The following is a 21,010-nucleotide window of genomic DNA, read 5'->3' as shown; positions in this document are numbered from 1 at the left end:
CAAGGTACAGCGAGGTATGTACCAGACCGGATGACCAGCATAACTTACACAACACCGGATGACAGGAATATGACAAGGCCAGTTCCAGTTCCCCTACAATGTGTCTGCCCCCAAAGCAATACTTTACCTCATGCACTCCTGTTGACATAAGCCTGAGCCGGTCACACTGGGCACCTAAGGCTCGTCTTTGAGACCGAAATAGCTAACCTGTGTCGCATATGCAATTCTTCGTCCCTTGGCTGCAAGAGAGGCCTATCGAATATATCTGCAAGTGTAGAACTTTTCAAGCATCACCAAGCAGGTGCCCCAAAGATCTCAAGAATGCCCGTTGGCAGTACTAGCACCTGCTTCCTCAGCCTTCTTTTCTAGCATGTCCAAGTCCACCTTTCCCTTCGCGTCCGACCCTTGTCCAAGCTTTGAAGGTGTCGACGGCGAGAAGTCGTGTTGCTTCTCGACTGATGTCGGCGTAGCATTCCCATTATTCGTACTCAACTTCTCCAATGCCTCGAGCTCTGCCTCGGAGAAATTCCTGAGATGCTTGGGCCTAAAGGGCACAGGCGTCGAGACTCTTGAGGTGAGGAACTGGAAAAAAAGATGTGTTAATAATGCGCGAAGGTAAAGTCGCCGCACTGCAAAACAAGGCAACAAGAACTTACCGAACTAGCCGCGCTCAACAGCGCAATCAAACTCGCCTGCACCACATCCTCATGAATCCCGACGCCCCAGACCTTCTCATGCGAGCTTGTGGCTGTACACTCTATGTACGTTGCCGCACGCACCTCCTTTCCGCCGCCGATGGCGTGCTCGTGGTAGTCTGCAACATCCAGATCGATGCCCAGGGTATGCAGAGCATTCGCCAGAGATGAAATTGCACCATTGCCCTGGCCCACGATCGGATGCTGCTCACCATCGATCGCCACAATACCTGCGAATTGTCGCTTGCTGCTGGCTGTGCTCTGCACTGGCGCGCCATTCTCCGATTGTGGTTGCCGTTCTGGCCGCACGGCTGTGATGTTATAGTCGACCAGTGTAAACCTCGGATTGCTCTTGAGATGATATGACTCCTCGAAGATAGTTTGTATCTCTCGGGGGAGTAGTTCTCGACCTTTCGCGTCGGCTTCTTTCTGCACGATCCGGCTGAACGCGACCTGCAGGCCTCGCGGCAGATCAAGCTCCAATCCGCGGAGGATGACCCAAGCGACACCACCCTTACCGCTCTGGCTGTTGACGCGGATGATGGCTTCGTAGTTGCGGCCGATGTCTTGAGGGTCGAGGGGTAGGTAGGGGAGCTGCCAGGGATCCTCCCGAGATGCTTTTGACTTGTCGCGTGCCATAAAGCCCTTTTTGATGGCGTCCTGATGGCTGCCGCTGAAGGCGCAGACGACGAGCTGGCCGCCGTAGGGCCAGCGTTCGTTGACGGGGATCTTTGTGCTTTCCTCGCATACGCGGATCACTTTGTTGATGTCGCTGAAGTCGACCTCGGGCCACACGCCTTGGGTGTATAGGTTTAGAGCGAGCGTGACCAGGTCGACATTGCCTGTGCGTTCGCCGTTGCCGAAGAGGGTGCCCTCGACTCGCTCTGCACCGGCCATTTGTGCTAGTTCTGCGGCTGCTACGGCGCAGCCTCGGTCGTTGTGGGGGTGGACGCTGACGCAGAACTTTTCTCGTTCGGTCATGTTGGTGCAGAAATATTCGATTTGGTCGGCGAAGACGTTTGGCGTGCTCATCTCCACCGTCGCCGGCAGATTGAAAATGATCTTGTCCCCCTTCTCCGGCTCGGGTCCCCAAGCCTCCTTGACCGCTTCGCATATCCTGACGGCGAACTCTGGGCTCGTATCGCTGAACGTTTCCGGGGAAAACTCGTACAGCCACTCCGTGTCCTTCTGCGCGGGATCGTCCTTGGTTATGCTTCTTGCATATTTTGTGCATTTCACCGCTAACGCCAGACTCTCGTCTTCGCTCATCCCGAACACGATCCTCCGGAAGCACTCGCTCGTCGCGAGGTACAAGTGCAGAATCGCCTTCTTCGCGCCCGTCAAGCTGTCCACTGTCCTCCGAATGAAATCCTCTCGACAGGGGCTCAACACCTGTAGATATACATCATCCGGCACCACGCCCGGCGTATCGACCAGGTGTCGCGTAAAGTCATAGTCCGTCTGGCTGGCCGAGGGGAAGGAGACCTCGATCTCCTTATAGCCTAGCTCAACGAGCATCTTGAAGAAGCGCAGTTTCTGCTCGCCGTCCATAGGGTCGACGAGGGATTGGTTGCCGTCGCGGAGGTCGGTTGCGAGCCATCGCGGAGGCTTGTCGTTGGTCTTGGATGGCCATTGCCGGTTGGGCAGGTTGAGAGGCTTGAATTGCCGGTACTTCTTCCATGGTTCGCGGAGCCTGTGCGAGGGTCAGTGATTAGATCTTTGGGCGAAGGTCTAAAGTGAGAGAGAGACTTACATAGGCATGTCGGAGGGTGTTGTGCCCGAGCTGGGCGGGCTTGCTGCAAAATGTCAGGGTCAGCGTTTTGTTGCACAGTGAACTTGTGGCACAGTCCGTGCGAAGTCGAATAAAGTGAGCTACGATTAAAGGCAGTGATATCCAATGGAAGCAGTTTTGACTCAGAAGTTGCCCATCTGCAGCGGGCGTCTCGAGCTCCAGCGTCAGCGCATAGACGCGGAGGGCGTTGTCATTTTCGCTAGACAAAATTTCACTGCATCGCGGGGCTCACGTAAAAGTGTGGGGTTGGAAAGCCGAAGATTGGAGAAGCCCTCGAAGCCCTGCAGGTGCCAGCCTGTGACTGGGCAAGCCGGGGAGTCTTGTAAGGGTCCGATGCCTATAGTCTCTATAGTCAACTGCTTAGGGCTGTAGAGGCTATCCGGACAATCATTCGTATAGACTTGAATTGACACGGCTATCCAGTAAAATTGAGAGTCGAGCGTCTGCCCTGGGTCGACGAAAGCGGCAAGCATTCGATCAGCCCACGGAAGCTACGACGATGTGTCCTCCCACTCATCAATGCCTAGTAAACCAATTCTGCCCCTTCACCTTCTCCGTCCTCTCAACCTTCCGCGCATGTCGGCTCTCCTTCTTCGCCAAATGACTCTCCTTCTTTTGCAGCTTCTCATCCTCCTTTTGCTTCCTCTCATGGTACTGCTCAATGCTTTCCAGGACATCGTATTCATGAACCGGGATCCCCTCGGCAGCCTTGACCTTCTTTCCCTCGATGAAGACCAGAATACCAGCAAATATACCAGTCAGACAACCCAAAGTAATCAGCAAGCCAACAACCCAACTCGGACGTGTGAATCTGTTATATGCCCACATGAACGTAGCCAGCAGGATCTGCAAGATAGTGTTCCACATGTACATCCAGATGATGAAGTCCAACGTCCAGCCTCTGCTTGGGTTCGCTCTGACGCCTGTAAGAGGGGGCTCTGGCATGCTCGTGGCTGGTAGAGGAACGGCCGGGTTGGTCTCCAGCTCTTGTAGCTCGACCTCGCTGTAAGGCGGAGGGCTGTCCACGGTCTGTGGGTGTTTCTTGTTGTACACCGGTGGTGGCGCAACGTGCTCTGGCAGATCTTGGCTTCCTGGTAGACGATACCAGCCACGGTACAGACCTGCAAGTCTGCGGTGCGCTGACTGGTCCTTCGACAGCCGCCATTTCATCAAGTAGTAAAAGTCTCGGAACCGCCATGGTATCAGGCCCAGACCGGTGACGCAGAATAAAGCGTTGAGGACCTGCGAGTCTATTTCGATCCAGATTTGTCGTGCAGATGTGTGCTTGTCGCTGCAAGAAGGGTTACACATAGCGGGTGCCGCATTGAGGAGAAGGAAAAAGATCATCGCACCCCAACCCACGACATTCAAGCCGTAGAGTGTAATGAGGAAGCCGAATGGCGTCATGACGAAGCGGCCGAACCCTTTCGTTCCGATGACGGTAGACTGCCACCAGGTATGTTTGGCTGGGAAGCGGTAGCCATTGGGGTACGTGCCTGTCTCATCTGGTCCGCGAGGATGCTCGGAAAGAGATTCCATGGGCTTGATCGGTGTAGATGTCTTCTCGTTCTGGACAGAGCCGTCCACTGCTGATATCGGGCTAAGCATGAAGTCAGTATGAATGTGCGGTACAAGGAATTGTGATACGCACGTCGTGTTTCCGGTGTCAATCTTCAATGCCTCGGTTCGATTACCTGAAGATATGACCGTCGCAGCTTCCTTCTCTTGCTCCTCCGGCACTACTTCTCTCACAGCCAGACTGCCTCGTCTGGGAAAGTACTGCCTGGCTTCTCCGTGGTCTTCGCTGTGTCTTTCTGCAATTGTCGGAGTTGCCGGAGTGGGCGGCGCATTACTGCTGCCCCATGTCCTGGTGCTAGCCGAGCTTGTCCTTGCGAGCCTCTTCCTATGAATATCGTGTGGATTTGCACCTCTCTTCTCAAGCTGCCCCTCATGGTTCCAGCCTTCCGGCGAGAAGCTCCCGTTGCGTATCTCGCCCAGTGTGGGTACTTTGGAGGCTACTTCGCCGGTCGCTTGCCACATCCCTAGTGGTGGGTTTGAGTGTAGGAGAGATTGGCGAATTGAGGAGGTTCGCCTCCGACCGTTGGGAGAGTTGGTGGATGTGGTGGGTGCGCCATCGCGAGTGGTCTCACTGGCAGCAGTGTTCGCACGCGGAGGAGGCGATTGTAGGTTAGTGGGAACCGAGTCAATCGGGGACAGTGCTGGGAATGGTTCTGCCTTGTTGTCGGTCGGGCTCGCCATGGTTGCGCTATTGATGCTGCTGGACGCTATGACATACACATCTAGCAAGAAAATGAAAGCACTCGGAGTAATAATATATCGTGCTGCTGAAGTCAAGTGCAGTAGAAAGATTGAGACAGGAAGGGTATGTACACTTATCAACAGGTCGTCGCGGCAGTGTAACGGGAATTGGGTTCACGAGGGTCCAAGAAGTGCTGGGAGAGGCCTAGCGATGGGCTTAGTCAAGCTAGCTAAAGAACATCATAGGCAAAAGCAGGGCAAGTTGCCACGCCGCTAGAGATAGCGTTGATCAAGTTTCTAGGCTCGAGCATTCATGCAGGAGGGTGGTCATCCGTTGGAAGTTTGATGAGTGGCTGCGTCTGCAAAGTCGATACGACACGAAGAAGTTTAATCAGTCCTTAGGTAAGTTAGGTCCAAAGCTGACTGTGCATCGTGTCTTTCTTTGACTGTGGGACATCGGCTTGCCAATCTCGTGTCTGCTGTTGCGAACTCGTCGCAACTCTGCACGACCTTGGTGCAAGTATGAGAAGATGAGTAGCAACGCTGGCGCGACGAGCAACAGCAACTGCACGGTATCGAGAATTCCATGCATGCGGCTCACAAAGCAGAGACAATCGGAGTCCTCCCAGATGCAGACCTGCTAGTGACCGACAAAAAGTGTCCGCTGTACGCCCGTATGCACCGTCACCGAGATCCGAGCCCGTTCGGGTATTTACACTAGGGGCTCTCCTCTTGCAGGCCTTGTCGGCTACCAAACACGCGTTCTCATGTATGACAATTGTTGAAGGGCTTCACAACTGGAGAGAGCGTTTGGATCTGTAGGTAGGTGGCACATGCAGTGTACCTATCCATGTGCTCAGTTCGCATTCCCCGTGGCGAGGTATCTAATGAAGTACCTGGAGGTCTGCACTTTACGCGTATATACTGCTTGTATCAGACTCAGCTTGGTCGAGGCCCATAGGAGGGGAGCCTCCAGTCTTTCCGTCGAGGTGTCGTGGCGACTTGTAGTCCCAGCATATTCAATCTATCCATACCACCTACAAGATGAAGCAAGCGCCCAAAAGTGATATGCCCCAGTTAGGTCTCATCGAACATCTGGATGAGGCGAACTCTGTCGAGACACTTGAAGACCCTGTGTTCAGTGCTTTAGGCCCGCAGCGACACCCCCTGTGCACTGGATTTGCGAGACTCAGCCTTGACGCCGATCTCGACATCACTTCCAGAATCAACATCGTCGGCCAATATAGGCTTGCCTCTGTTCTGCGTCTCCGCAGGTGGTGTTGGATCCCGCAAAGTCTCGACGCGAGTCAGCGACGGTGATGGAGACAGAGTGCGCTTTCTCTTCGAGGAGCCGGAGCTGGAGCGGTCCCGGCCGATCATGCCAGTCGCCTTCATCGCGCGTGTTGTCACTCCATGCCCAAGACCCCGCAAGTTGCTAGCCGCCGGGCCACCGAGACCGTCTCTCGGTGTCTGCTCAGCGGAAGACCCTTGCTGGCTTGCCTCTGCAGTAGTCGGCGTGTTGATGGGTGGCTGAATACCAGAACTGGAGCTTTTCCCTGGGCTAAGAGCGCTGAGGAGCTGGCTCTTTCTGCTTGGACTGAGAGCTTGCACGATCTCATCGACGGCGGCCTCGTCCATGTGCTTCTGGAAGTCCCGTCGTGGCCAGGTGATCGCCATGTCCGAATACGCTTGGCTGTGCTCGGTGCTGTGTGGAGCGGAGTCCTGCATCGTCTCGTCTGTGCTTGACTTCCGTGTGCTGCGCCAGCCAAGGCTAGACTCTGGCACAGGGGCAAAGAATGGGTCGTTGCTGCCACTAAGGCTGGCGCCGGGGTAGCAGTAGAATGAACAGCGCCAAAAGCCGACCGGTAGGGATACTCCTTGTGGCTTGCTTCGACCTTTCTCGACATACGTGTCCACATATCTTCACGACCGTTGCTGGGCAATCGCTGTGGAGAGTGAGCGTGCGCCTCTGGGCCAGTAGCAGCAGAAGCCAATGAGCGAGAACTCAGTGCTGTATGGCGGCGGAGACTCGAGCTCTTGCTTTCGAACAATCTTGCATTGGGCCAAGCGATACCGGAGTACTCGAGGACGTCTGATGTAGCCGTTAGCAAGGTTGAAAGTGCAGTCGAACGAGACAAACCCTGTGGCGCATGCTGGAATGCAAATGCGATAACGTCTCTGACGCTGTCGAAGCTGACTCTTGCAGTATGTTGCCCGTTCACTGATTCCTTGAGGATGCCTTCAGTCAAGACCACCTGAACACGTCCAAGAGGTTCGGCGGGATCCCATCGTGGCTGCTGAAGAATCTCAGGATGAAACGCTGGGAAGGACAGGTCCGTGTCAGGATCGTGAAAAAATCCATCTGATGCTGTTAGTGCAGTCGGAAGGAATGTCTACAGTCGTGCGACTACCTTTAATGTCTGGCGTCTTGTCAGTAGTGATTCACTGAGTGATTATTACCAAAACTCACCAATGACCTCTGGCCAAGCTGTACCGTCTTTGAAGACCCGAGTACTAATTGTAATGAGCTCCCGTGTCATGCTGCGTCGCATGACCTTACCTCTGTAGAGCTCCATCCACGAAAAGCCTGACCTGAATCGCAAGAGTGCTGTCTCTGCTCTTACGGCTTCTGAGAATAGCTGAAGGGGTAGGTTTGGTCCAGCTGTGAATCGAGACCCGGAACGGACTTCCAGAGGGTAGACTGGGGACGAAGCAGGTCAAGATCGGGGTCTTGTCTGCCGACTCAAAGCTGGTCGTCGAGAAGGGATCCTGGGACGAGCTCCATTTCGACGCCGCAAGGCTTGCTGAGGTTTGTCAGTAATTCGTCCGTCAGCATTGAGGTTGACCATACTCTGCTTACTCTGATCCGTGACAACGTGACATGCTGTGTTGAACTCTTGGATAGGGATGCGGGAGTTGCCAGGAAAGAGAAGCACATCCCAGTTCTGGTATCTCATACTGTGATCTTGAAACGAGGGATGGCTGAGACTGCTTGCAACGAATAGCGTACCAGACGGCTATCGACTGTGCCGTTCCCTCTTACGCATATGTGCTGCTTGGTCAGAGCAGAGAACTTGGATGTCGACAGCATCGTGGGAGATGCGAAGTAGGACTTATGCACGATCGTCCCTTCTGCACTTTGAGGAAGAATATGAGTGCAGTCGCGACTGAGGGTCGAAGGAGCCAGGGAAGATGCGAGGTGGTGTTAGAATGGAAAGGGCCAACAACCATAGGGTTTTGTCTGGCAGGAGCATTCCAGCGCACATGAAGTCAAGATCGAGCGACGCCTGTGGCTAGAGTGATGCCGTTGTTCATTACCTAAGTAGATGTCGCATATTTCCACACATCATGATATTTCATGATACTCAACGCCTTATGTCCACTTTTCTGTTTCCAGAACGTTCGGGTATAGATGACTCCCAGCATCGGCGCCGTGTAAAAAGCATTCAGACTTCGTCTCCCCTTGTCAGCAGCCGCCATGCTTATGCAGCAACAACTGACTAGCACCATCAACAACAACCTTCAAAACAAGCTCGGGCAGTAGAACTCTAGAGCATGATCTACTAATCACCTCCAGCGTCCAGGCTGAAGTCATTACCAACACCCATACCACCGTCGCCAAAGTTGAAAGCGTCGTCGGTTGATGTATTCAAGAAGCTGTCAAAGTCGAAGTTCTCCAGAATATCGGTATTGTCGTTCAGAGTGCTGAAATCAAGGCTGAAGTTTTCGGAGCCCGGATCGAAATTGCCGAAGGTATTTTGCGACAAGTCCGGTTGCATAGCAGGTTGCGCTGCAGGCATCTGCTGTGCTGCCGGTGGTGGTACACTTGTGGCAGCTGCTGGCGTATTTTGACCTGTGACTTTGTTAGTCTTTTTCTGGTGTACTTGCTCGGTGCGCAACTCACTATCGTTAGCAGTGTTCGCTTGTGAATTCTTCTTCGCTGGCTTCTTCTTGTTGTTAGCCGCATTGTTTGCGGCATCGTCCTTGCCCTTCTTGTTCTTGGGATTGGCCTTGTTGGTCTGCGACGGGGTGGGTGGCGCATTGCCACTCTGCGCAGGTGATGATGCGGTTCGCTGAGCGCCGCCAGCAGGAGCCTGTGGCGGTGGCATTTCATTACGCTGGCCTGGTGTACCCATGGGTCCTCCACCCTGCGAGGGATTTTGAGCCATAGGCTGTCCTCCCTGGAACTGAGCACCCATGCGAGCCTGCATACCTTGCATTGATGTTGGTGGTCGCATGTTAGGACCCGGGCCTCCCATGCCTTGCTTGTCGGCCATGAACATGGCGGGGTTGAAATCACCGCCGGGCATGGCGCCGCCGTTCATGAATTGCATACCAGCTGGCGAGCGGCCTTGCATATTTTCGCCGGCGGATGGCGAACCTGGTAGACCGCCGAGTTGTGGTGTCCGCTTCATCTGATCAGTCGGATTCGGCGAAGTGCCACTTCTGCTCCCAGACGGCGACATTCCGGTACCTCCCATGCCGGGCATTGGTGCACCCTCACGATTGACCTGGTTGTCTTGCTCTTGACGGGCCATCATGAGACGCTTCTTGTTCTGTTGTTCCAAGAGCATCAACTGCATCTGGTAATCTTGTAGAGCATGATTACCGCTTTGGGCGGCAGCAGGTCCGCCTTGCATTTGACCTCCCATGCGGCCAGTGTTGTACATTTCCATTGCCGCATCGTTGCCGAATTGGCCGTTATTCATACCGACCATCATGGGCGAGCCGGCGTTCTGCATCATATTCATTGCACCGTTAGGCATACCAGGCTAGAATGGTCAGTAGGAGTTCGACTCAGAGATGGCATGAGACTTACCGGCATGCCGGGCTTTTGCTGCTGCATCGCACCATTGGGCCGAAATTGCTGGTTCATCTGTTGAGGATTGAACGAGTTCTGGATCATCATGCCTTGAGGGACGCCGGCTTGCATCGGACGGCCGTTAGCCATCATGTTGCCCTGGAATTGCTGTTGACCTTCAAGCCGAGGTCTCTTAGATGGTGAGCCGCCATTGTCGCCTTCTGTGGGTGTGCCCGGGCGGCCGTTTATGTCAACATCGCCTCCTTCTCGTTGCATGTTTTGCTGCTGCTGGGCCTGCATCTGCTTCTGCTGCATCATGTTCATCTGCTGAGGTGTCCTGTGATGGGTCAGTTCTGAACAGGCATGATATCGAAACTATAGCACTGACATTCTTTTTGCCATCTCAGCATTAGCCATGGCACCGTTCACCATGCCATTCTGTCGCATATTATTCGCTCGCATGGCATACTGGTTGTTCATCATTCCCGGCCGCATGACTCCCGGATTATTCTGTTGGCCTTCCCGCATGCGTTGCAAGTTCTGCAGACGGTCAGCACGAGTATCGCGCGACATCAAGTCACCTACCTGAGCGTGCATGAGATATTGGGTAGCCGGGTTCATGCCACCCTGCTTCTGTTTGTGCGCTGCGGTGAAGAGATCAGAGAAGATGCTGAACCACTCGACCAAGAAGCCCTCGCCTTGGGCGTTGAAGTCGACATTCGGCAGTGGTAGGTCGTTCGGGATGTCGAACTTATCCACGTCCATGGCGTCTGTATCGCCGTTGGCTTCGGCATCCTTCCTACGCCCGGGACTTTGCTTCGGTTTTGTATCAATCTTAAATTTGTCCTGTGAGTTGTTGAGAGCACGCGCTACGTCGTGCAGACCGAGTTTGAGGACATATTCGTAGATGTAAGTGTTGAGTCTGCCCTTGGTCTCTTCGGTCGCAGCGGTGATCGGCATACTCGTTGCGCCGTCCATGCCTGCCATCATCATATTGGCCGCGCCGCCGACTGGACCTCCAGCCGTGGCTGGATTGACCGCAGCCATGTTCGCCGCGTACGAGAGCCTCGAGTTGGTGATACGAAACGAGCGATAAAAGCCTCAATGGTGGGAGGTAGTTGTGTATCTGGCCTGACTGCGGAAGTCTGGCGCAGGCTCGCGATTCAAGCTTTAAGGTTATAGACTGACGCTTGACATGGCGGCCGTGCGGGCGCCGTGAAGAATAATCGAATGTCGAAGCAGCGAACGATAGAGAATCCGCGCACTGGTAGAAATGAGTCGGCGGCAATCCGAAAGAATTTCGTCTCTGAGGGAAGGCTGAAGTAGAGGCGATAGGTGGTAACGATCAAGTCAGCAGGACTCGGGGGACCTGGGTCGGATCGACCGTTGTCAGGCACGTCAGAATACGCTAATCGACTGCAGCCACAGGTGGTACAAAGATACAGATGAGTTTGATAGGCGATGCGGCATAAATTCAGCGCAATATGCGACTGTGCGATAGCCCTGGTCGTGGAATAGATGCTTGCCAGCGCTCGATTATTAGGAGAGCGAGACGAGACTTGAGACTGAGAGTTTAGAAACGGGGAGGGCGCTGGGAGTTCACCATTCAGGATCGCCTTACGAGAACCTAGCTGACTTGACAGCCGTGGCTAAGATGACTTTACAAAACTGTTCAGGCACTAGCCACGAAGAACACCATACTGGGTACCCACAGAGGCGCCTGTGATATCGAGATTGGGGCCTTCTCAGCCCAGCCACCACCTTATCAGGCAGACTGATGAATCGATAGTACTGTATTGATCGCCTTGGCTGCTCCGAAATACCGTCATGAGGGCCCTGATTTACCTGCGGAACGTAACATGCTGAAGTCTGCGCTGCATGACTGATCACGCAATGAGGCAACATCACGTGATCTCACCTACAATACTTTGAGCAGTACGCTGCGCATCAGGTCTGCGTCTTTGGCCTTGAATTCGACCAGAGGCCGTTACTTCAGATGCTCTGGCACAGCAGCTGTCGTTCCTGGAGGATGCTCGGCAGAGTGGCGTGCATCAGCCCACCTTGTTCCGCGAGTGCTCTTCGCCATGTTGAGAAGGGCGTTGTCGAACTGAGGCCGGTACGGTCGCGGAAGCTGTGACGGTCTGGGCCCCAAAGCTGTGCTGTGTGTGCCGTTGAACCAGAGCCACAAGTGTGCTCAATGCTGTTCGGTGCCGCGCCGAGTTCGTAGCATGTAGTCTCAGAGGGTTCAGAGGGTACACCAAGCTGGGCGAAGCTCGATAGTATGTGGAGTGCTATTGTGCGATCTAGCCGCACGGGATTCTGATCAACAGCCACAACGACGCGACGTGCGGCATAGAGCACTTTGAGGCCCTTGGCCGAATCCGAGAGAATTCTGAACATGTCGTAGTTCATATCGTGGATCATTCGTCGTCCGGTGGCATCTCGTCATCGATATACCGAATCAGAGTGACGCGGATTTCTGTTGTATCGTTACCTCGTAGAATATCGCTTACGAAGCGGGCTTCTATTGCCATTTGAACCTGCTATGGTAAGCGACAGTCGAAGGGACGCAACAGCAGAACATACCATCTCCAATGCCCCACGAAGGATACCGCAGAGAATGTTTGAAAACCACAGCTCATCTTGAGCCCTACCATCATCCGGCAGTTCGACGAAGTCGGCCAATGGGTTCTCGTCGAAAAGTAACGAGAAGGACTTATTGTCGGCGGTCCAGTTTGTGACGACAGGCGTGATGTTCAAGAACATCTTGAAGCCAACCTTTGAAATCATGTCTGCGGTCTCGCGAAAGTTGCCGCACCTGGGAATGTTTGACTTGGACAGGAAGTCCTCAATAAGTCGCATGCCTATGTTGTAACCCATCTTATCGAGTTGCTGGTTGACCTGCACGTAGTCTGATTCGTAGTCGGCACATAATTGCGAAACAATTGTACCATAAGTCAAAGTGACCAGTTCTGCATTCACTTTGTCCACCCGAGTTCTGCACAGATCAGTCTGGAGAAGAGGCTGACGCCGTCAAAACTCACTTCCATATACTACAGACCGTCAGCAAGGAGTTGGTACTCAATATCGACAAGACTCACTCTTCACCAAGGCGCGCAGCCTTCTGCGTCGAACTCATCACGACAGGATGGGTGAACGCACTTTCAAGTCCCAGGCGATCATGAGCGAATCAAGAATGTTGAGAACGGAGCAGTAGCCATATCAACGTTGTTGGCAATTCGTAAGCATGGACGAGAACAGCAAGTACATCGAAGCCAAGGGGAACTTTGGTTGAGGTCAGCCTTGTCGGAGAAATTGTGCTTCCGAACTTGAAGTACAGACTGCCGGATATTCATCGCATGTGCTTTTCTTGAGTACTCTGCAGTACTACTAAAGACACACCTCGAGAAGCGACAGACCGCCACCATCCGCTCCGGCGCACGACTAGGACGCAGTCATGATGCCTTCCATCAAGCGGCAAGCATCGGACAGCTTCAGTGGTCCCAATCAAGCCCTGGTCAAGCGCCAAAAATCGAATTCGGATCTGAAAGAGAATGGCGCGTTGACGACCACTGCGAAGGGCAAAGCCCGAGATGGTACGCTCATCCAATCGGTACGTTATCCCTCCGTATCCTACAGCAAGTGACTGGCGCTAAAGAATGGAACAAGTGTGGCTAATTCTCCGCGACGACCAGATACCCAGGACGACCAGCCTACAAGCACCGATACTCGAGTTAACGGGACATTCTGGCGAAGTGTTCGCTGCTCGGTTTTCTAGAGATGGCCAACATATTGCCTCTGGCTCCAAGGATCGCAGCATCAGTAGGTCATCCCCTTCCTTGTCTGATCAGGTGGCTGACTCAAGCAGTGCTATGGAATACATATGGGCAGTGCGACAACTACGGCACGCTCACAGGCCATAAAGGCGCAGTCCTTGACCTACACTGGTCGAGAGACTCTCAAATACTGTATTCGGCATCAGCAGACATGACAATCGCAAGCTGGGATCTCGAGACCGGACTTCGAATTCGGCGGCACGAAGGCCATGAAGAAATCATAAATTGCATAGACATCGCGAGAAGAGGCAACGAGCTGATACTAAGCGGAAGCGATGACGGCTGTATAGGAATTTGGGATCCCCGACAGAAGGCCGCGGTTGACTATATCGAGACCGAATTCCCCATCACTGCTGTTGCACTCGCCGAGCAAGGGCACGAAATATATTCCGGCGGCATTGATAACGACATCAAAGTGTGGGACGCACGCAAGAAAGAAGTCATCTATTCTCTCAGGGGCCATACTGAGACCATAACATCTCTCGAAGTATCGCCGGACTCACAGACGCTGCTTTCGAACTCGCACGATTCGACTGTGCGGACGTGGGACATCCGACCGTTCGCTCCTCAAGATCGAGCAATACAGACGTACGATGGAGCGTCTGCTTCCTACGACAAAAACCTCATCCGGGCAAGTTGGGCGCCGAAAGGGGACAGGATATGCGCCGGATCGGGTGATAGATCAGTAGTGGTCTGGGATACTCGAACAGCGAAATTGCTGTACAAGCTGCCTGGACACAAAGGCACAGTGAACGATGTTCGCTTCTCCCCGGATGGCGAGCCGATCATCGTCTCAGCTTCGACAGATCGCAATATCGTTCTGGGAGAGCTTGGCAGGTGAACGCCCAGACTATAGAAGCCTGGAAAGTTATTGCATCCCGCATGCATTCGTCGCCATACGCTGTGCCGGAAACGCTGCATGCAGTAAAGTATTATTGCTCGACACATATCGGCCCAGCGAGGCTAGCGTTGTGGCGCAACGCTTGACAGTATCGTTATCGGCGCCTTCTCCGGATGCTCACATCAGCAATTTATTGCTGCGAGGTCACTTCGACTGGCAACTTCAGCGATGCATGGCATGCACACTGAACCGGCACGCCAGAGATGAAAGACTTGGCGGCTGAAGATATGCCAAGACAAGCATGAAGCTAATGCAAGGTACGCAACGCTCCGTTATTGGACGATGCGCCAGTGTTTCAGATGAGCGTGGTCAGTCCAGCTGGCTGTGGCTATGAACTTTTCTGCCACGAAGAGACCGCATATCCAACCATGCACCTCGAGTGCGCGTTCTTCGACGATTTGTTTCACTGTCCAGATCTAAAGCTTCGTTCCGAAAGGGACCCTGCGACCGTTTCTTTGGCCACAATTCGTGGAAAGTTCGGAGGATCACCTAAGATGTTCCGGACTTCTGCACTGCGGTCGGCACCCTGCAGAAGCCGTTCTGTAATAATGCAACTTGTATGAGGCGATCGCCCAACGCGACATCGCCTAACGCGCCGCATGGCTCGAACGAAGGTAAACAGTAGTAGGTCTATTTCTCTCCGTGGTCATCCTCCTGAGGACCGCATTGTGTCGAGTTCGTGAGGAAAGTGAGAGTGACTCCAAGTCAATACTATCCACTGTGTTCTGTCTTGATTGCATGAGGTTCGGGTAGCATACATCTCTACAACGACTACCATGGTGCTTTCCAGAGCTGCAGGCACAGCTTCCAAATTGCACGAATCGATATCAGCTTTTGTTCCGTTCTTCCTCTCGCACAGAGCCGAATCACGTGTCTCAGCTGCCGAGACCGCCCACAACGTCTTCGATCACGTCGAGTACACCGGCTCAGCAACGTCCACGGGTGGTAATCGGAGAGAGCCCGCTCTACCGACAGTCGAAGCCCGAGCCACAGCCAACATGCCGCCCCCAACCATCTCACGATCACAGACCTACAACTCATCAACATCCTCCTCCACCTCCCAAAGCAGCCGTAAGCAACGACCACGGTACTACAAGACCCGCCCCGTCCACCACAGCCGCAAGACCTCTTCGTCAACCGCCCACACCCGCTCGCAGACACACTCGCATAGCTCCCGTTCCCGTCCTCGCCGCAAGGTCACCGCATTCACACGCCTTCGCCTCGCCACCGAGTCCAAATTCCGCCTCACTATCTCCTTCGGCCTCGCCTTCCTCACCGCCTTAATCCTCTACCTCGGCCTCTTCCTCAGCCATACCTCCAACGGCGCAACCTTCCACGTCTTGTCCATCCTCCTCCTCATCTCCTTCCTGGCCATCTTCTTGCATTCTCTACTGCGCTTCCTGAACCTGAACTCAGAGCTAAAAGCGATGCGGGCACATCGCGCGGGCCTCAAGAAGACACCGAGTGCGAGGGGTTGGAATATAAGTCGGCCGTTGCCTCAGTGGGGCGGCAACGATGTCGTTGACGATGAGAAGGGTCAACACCACGACGACGACATTGGCGAGGGAAATGGTGGGTATGAGCACGATGGCTTCCCGATCTTCAACGGGACCACGGCTGCACACCACTATGACCAGGACTCCTACGACCACGACATCGAGGCAGACGCCGCCAACGCAAATCATCCGGACGTGATCGGTCTGCAGGGCCGACACGTGGTGTACCCGCCGCCAGTGTACGGGAACACCCGAACATCAGTCGTACGTCCCCCTCACCCCCTTGCAAAACCCACGATGCCACGAACTAACGAATCCGCACAGCGCCTCTCCCTCTCCCGCTCCCAACCCAATTCCCCCAATCTCAGCATCCCAAACGGCCAAGCAGGCCACCCTTCCATCACGGCCCCAACAAACGCCACTCTTGCGCCGGGCATGCCAGGCTGGCATCCACCATCCTTTCGGTCGGAGGGCGGCATCACCGCCGTGCTGGAACGGAGGAGGGCGGAGGTGCAGGAGCGGCTCGGCGGTGGGAAGTCAGCAGCCAAGGGAAGGGCGCCAGGAGAAGAAGGGGTTCTGCTTGGTAACGCGAGATACGAGCCTGGCGTGGAGAGAGCTGGTGGTGGCATGATCTGAACTTATCAATTCTGAGATTCATTTTTCCTGGTGACGGTGAAGACAGTTTTCTTGCGATTCCTTTGGCATGCCGGTGCCGATTCAAGGGACGAGGACGAGGCTGTTCAAGTTTGCTCGGTAGCCTTGCGCCTAGCGCATGTTTCTACTGCAGAATGAGAAGTCACGAATGCACGTTCTGATTACAATTGCATTGCACATGGCATCTTCACGTGCTCAGGCTACTATCGTAGGACTGTGCACTGCATTCTCGATGCAAAGAATGGGAACACTCGCGGAAGATCCTATTGTTGGAGTAGCGTTATTCATGATATATGCCACACTTTCACGTGTCTCAAAGCACATTCAACCTAAGTTCCAGAGACAGTACCTGTCAAGAGTCAGACCTCGTGGATTCGTGCGATCTGTCCAACGATGGAGCGCTTGCTGTCCTACTGCGTGGTGGTGTGCCTGCGATCCCTGGCATCGGCAAGCTCAGGGATAATGGCGTTGCAATTTCGCGAGACCTGGATTCATAGGACGAGATGATGTCTTCTCGAGTCATGGTCCCAAGCTCATGGCTCGTAGAACACACAAATGTCGCCGCTCCGCCACAAACGAGGCTCATGAGTCATCTGCGGCTGGGGTAGTGATACGAGAATCTTGACTAGACGACCAGGACATCTCACCCTACTATCGCCTAGTACCTGTTTTCCGAGCCAGATATGCATGATTTGCTGACCCCACCCCAGCCGACAGGAAGCCGCAGTTGTAGTGCTCCGGAACGATCTCCGTCGTATCTGGAAGTTGTAAGTGGAGCCGAGTGAATCAGCGTCTCGCAACGATTTGCAATGCCGCCACATAGATCATTGCTCGCGGCAAAGCTGATCTGGAGGCGGCTGCTTCAGCAGCGGCCCCAATACCAACACTTGGCTCAAGCATCTGTGCCTCTGCGGCCGTACCCTCCAGCAAGCACAGGCTTCGCAGGATCCCACGGTCCAATGACCACATTCTTGTACCGCTGAAGGCCAATAAGCCACCAGCTACAGGCGCCCATGATGAATATCGTAGTGCCTCCGAACAGTATCATGCCCAAAATACCTCGCGAGGTTACGTGCCACAGCCAAGCCCAGCAGTATCCGCAGTCGCCATACGTGTGTGTGTAGGACTTGGACAGGATAAGATTTAGCGAGGCAGTGGATAGTAAGATGAGTGCCATCGTCAGCAGAACATGCAGAGGCAATGATATACTTCGTAGGTGCCGGCGAAAGACCGGAAACAGGCCAAAAACCTGGATGCTGAAAAGCGTCAAGCTGAAGACTGAACTCGTAGAGGGCAGTCGAGACGCCAGCACAGTTGACGCCATCAGTCCAGCATTGGTCGAAAGCGACGAGGGGAAGGGCGGGGCGCGGACAGGAGAGGGAATACTGGCTGATGAGATTGACTCTGCGTCTGCAGGCAGGGTGAGGCCGTCGGGGTCAGTCCGGGGCCGCGTGAGAGGCGGAGGTTGTGCACCTTTCGAACTCTTGCTCGGCGTGAGACTACGATAGTCGAAGAAGAAGATGTTGATAATAAGCAACCATGTTGCAAGCGCCCAAATCGAGTCTGATGACGTCGACTTGGTGAGCGACTTCAGGATTGGGGATAGACCGAGTAGTGCAAAGTAGATCAGCAGTGCCGACTTGAATGTTTTCAGCCTCGCCTGATTGCGCGGTGAGATGGACTGCGGCAGAGTGGTCGGCGATGTAGATAGTGCTGGTGTTGGGAACGTGCGTGAAGTCGTTGGCTCCAGTCTGGGGAAGGGTTCAGCTGCTTCGGTTTGCGGACTTTCGATAGGAGAGATCGATTGAATAGACGGGTTCGACAACGAGTGACCATGACCTTTGGTCTCGCCAAGTTGAGAGGCCAAACTGGTAGTCGATACGCTTGGTCCATATATGCCACCTTTCGGCTTGACATACGCGTGACCGTTAGCAGTGCCATTATTGGTCACAGGCATCGAGACACCTCCGGAGCTCGTGCTCGACGCTTCGTCCTTGTCGTGTGTGACCTTCGCGACGCCCGTCCCATCCATGCGTGCATCTCGCTGTCCCGTCCAGCCATCCCAGAGAAACCAACCAAGGACCGTCATTGCCGTGCCCCATGCGACGACTGTCGTTGGTGAGAGTCGGTCTTGGTAAATACCAGCATACGCAGAAACGAATATGGTGACGGAGCAGACATGCTGGACGATGACAGTAGAGTCTGCGACCAAGGGCCAGAACTCGTAGGGGCGTAGCTTGGGATTCAGCTGCAGATGGTCCAGGAAGGTTTCAGTGTCAGTGTAGTTGTCTGGAAAGCCATGCTGCTTGATCCACAGCAGCTTCTTCCAAACTCGAGGAGGTCTCCTGCGCCTGCTAGCATTTCTTCTTCTCTCCTCGGCGAGACGAGCCGCAACTGGAGGTATGGCCGGAGGAGCACGCAGTGATGCGACCGCGGGTCGAAGAGCTGCGGCGGCGGCGGCAGCAGCGGCAGATCCATGTATCTCTGTGAGCGGCTTCAACCGTGGCGGGGAGGTTGTCTTGTAGGCATCGCCTGGCGCAAGTCGGGCAGTGACAGGCCCGGCAGGCTTGGACTGCTTGAAGATACCACGATTTGGATGGGTCTCAACGGGTACTGGCGGAGGTACCGGTGACGGACCTGGAGATGTCGTGGGCGTTGCAGTCGGGCTCGACACGGGCGCGTCTTGGGCATGTTCAGGGCTTGCCATGCTAGCCCTGGCGGCTATCTTGGCCTCATAGTCGAGCGCAACTATGTCGGGTGGCGTCCAATACCAACCAGCGACGGCCACCTGGGAAAAAGTGTGTCATTCGCAAGCAGGTCGCTGATGTCAAAAGGACGGTGATTTCTGGAGATCGCCATGTACAGTGGTAGCGAGAACCTGACTCGCGTTGGGGTGGCCTCGTTTAGGTGCGAACTAGCCCAGAATTTAAGAAATAGCAGCCCCCAGCAGATTTATTAGTAAGCCGTGCCTGTTGCCTCTCCCCACATCAATTCGTGCAGGCGTGATCAACCTCGATGAGGCAGCAAAGTCATCTACGATGACAGGCGTCGCTTCACTTTAGACATAACGCTACTGTCTACGCTTCTGAGTCGCGTGCAGGTGTAGCCTGCTGTCCTCATGCCATCTACACCGGAGTGGGTGGCGAGTTCCGTGCCAGTGAACACAACTTCCTTCTGTGGACAGAGTTGCTTCTCGTGGACATTCTCGCGACCTCGCCGGGTCACGTATCTTTGTTCCGCCCCCATTTGACATTGTCATGACAGGTACAGTTGCCATGAACCAGCTACGAGCTTAAGAGACCTCACCGCTCTGCTTTGGGCGGTCCGGGAAGTGGGTTTCAGGACATACGACAGCCGCGATCATTTGTGTCGTTGAATCACCGTGAAACTGACAGTGCTGAAATGCCAGCATCTGCAATATGCATTATGTCCTTCAACTCGATAGTATCTCAGCTCACACAAATCGTCATGGCGGTCTATATACTATGAGGCCAGCTTTCGGACCGCATATGACCCGCTACCATACTTCAGCTGTACGGATAGCAAGCGAACTTCCATACGAGGTTCCAATGGACGCCCCGTAAGGCGACAGAAATTGACTGACAAGCAATCAGGCACCCACCTCTAGGCTTGATCTAGTCTCGATTTTACCAATGCGCAACCGGCCGAGTTTCTAGCTGGCACGAGATCGTGCGGAAACGAGGAAAGCTGATGTTGCGGCCGAGTTTCACAGCAGCTTGTTCGGTCTTTCGGGTGCCTTGGATTTACGGCACACACATATGGTGGGTTCGCCAAGCGCTGAGTGTCTTGATGATCGTGCATTGTGTAGCATTCAAGTGTCTGAATAGCGATGAGAGATACTGATGCTGACATTTCTGACGCTATCTAGCGCAGGTTTGCCTTCTATAGCATGGATATCGCTGACATAGGGCTGAAAGGAGTGCAGACGAGCGGCAGTATACCTGACCTAGGTAGGTAGTAACGCAACAAGCTGCCAGTGCCACAATTGGTCACCGCCACGTTCCTGTTGGCCTCTTGCCACTCCGAGTTTCTCTCATTGTTCTCATCAGGCGTACGTGCCAATCATGCTCCTGGCAGCAGAGTTAAACGGGTTGAAAGAGGCCCGAGGGATTGGACTCATTCGTCGGTCGCCTCCAGGAGGCCCCCATATCTTAAAGACCGTTCCCCACTCGTAAATTAGTTTGGTTAGAAACATACGAGACTAGATACTCTCCGTACCGGAGTGTGCCCTGGATGCAAGATCATGGTCGGTATTCCTTGAATGATAGTCGTATAGCTTGACGCCCTTACGGCTGGACTTAGAAGAAGCTCCGTCACGCCCACCGCGATGAGCTTGTCACAGCAATCCGTCATCGTAGTCTGTTTCTCAGATTTCTCAAAGATCCAGCAATCCTAATTTGTTAATCGCTGCGCATATCCCCGAGCCTGGGCTGAACGGCATCTGTACGGCTCACCGAGAGGGCACCGAATATTTGCATGTGTCAACCCACTTCGACTTCTAGTTGCGCCTGCCTCGCTGAGCGTGGCTCAGATCTTGATGCTGTCGCCGATAGTG

General features: G+C 54.2%; 5 protein-coding genes across 5 annotated transcripts; 2 read left to right on the top strand and 3 right to left on the bottom strand.

Annotated features, from left to right (window-relative positions):
- Positions 1-315: 315 nt before the first annotated feature.
- Positions 316-4,746, bottom strand: AB675_5767 (2-isopropylmalate synthase; the record flags this gene model as incomplete). The annotated part of the gene is made up of 4 exons (XM_018146005.1): positions 316-582; positions 657-2,388; positions 3,020-4,087; positions 4,139-4,746. The coding sequence occupies 4 exons, from the start codon at positions 4,744-4,746 to the stop codon at positions 316-318; spliced, it is 3,675 nt and encodes a 1,224-aa protein (XP_017998749.1).
- A 3,563-nt stretch (positions 4,747-8,309) lies between these two features.
- AB675_5765 (uncharacterized protein) lies at positions 8,310-10,594 on the bottom strand (the record flags this gene model as incomplete). Its single annotated transcript, XM_018146004.1, has 5 exons — positions 8,310-8,599; positions 8,651-9,518; positions 9,566-9,884; positions 9,936-10,087; positions 10,133-10,594. 5 exons carry the CDS (start codon positions 10,592-10,594, stop codon positions 8,310-8,312), a joined length of 2,091 nt encoding a protein of 696 aa, XP_017998803.1.
- A 2,413-nt stretch (positions 10,595-13,007) lies between these two features.
- Positions 13,008-14,224, top strand: AB675_5763 (U5 small nuclear ribonucleoprotein 40 kDa protein; the record flags this gene model as incomplete). The annotated part of the gene is made up of 3 exons (XM_018146003.1): positions 13,008-13,160; positions 13,243-13,369; positions 13,416-14,224. The coding sequence occupies 3 exons, from the start codon at positions 13,008-13,010 to the stop codon at positions 14,222-14,224; spliced, it is 1,089 nt and encodes a 362-aa protein (XP_017998863.1).
- An 836-nt stretch (positions 14,225-15,060) lies between these two features.
- Positions 15,061-16,416, top strand: AB675_5762 (uncharacterized protein; the record flags this gene model as incomplete). The annotated part of the gene is made up of 2 exons (XM_018146002.1): positions 15,061-16,044; positions 16,105-16,416. The coding sequence occupies 2 exons, from the start codon at positions 15,061-15,063 to the stop codon at positions 16,414-16,416; spliced, it is 1,296 nt and encodes a 431-aa protein (XP_017998775.1).
- Positions 16,417-17,326: 910 nt separating this feature from the next.
- Positions 17,327-19,141, bottom strand: AB675_5761 (Phosphatidylinositol N-acetylglucosaminyltransferase GPI2 subunit; the record flags this gene model as incomplete). Its single annotated transcript, XM_018146001.1, has 1 exon — positions 17,327-19,141. The coding sequence occupies one exon, from the start codon at positions 19,139-19,141 to the stop codon at positions 17,327-17,329; it is 1,815 nt and encodes a 604-aa protein (XP_017998685.1).
- Between the last annotated feature and the right edge of the window lie 1,869 nt (positions 19,142-21,010).

This window comes from Cyphellophora attinorum (assembly GCF_001299255.1).
Source record: "Cyphellophora attinorum strain CBS 131958 chromosome Unknown Contig17, whole genome shotgun sequence".
NCBI classification, from domain to species: Eukaryota; Fungi; Ascomycota; class Eurotiomycetes; order Chaetothyriales; family Cyphellophoraceae; genus Cyphellophora; species Cyphellophora attinorum.
The sequence above is the reverse complement of the archived record's forward strand: the minus strand, read 5'-3'. Positions and strand labels throughout refer to the sequence as shown.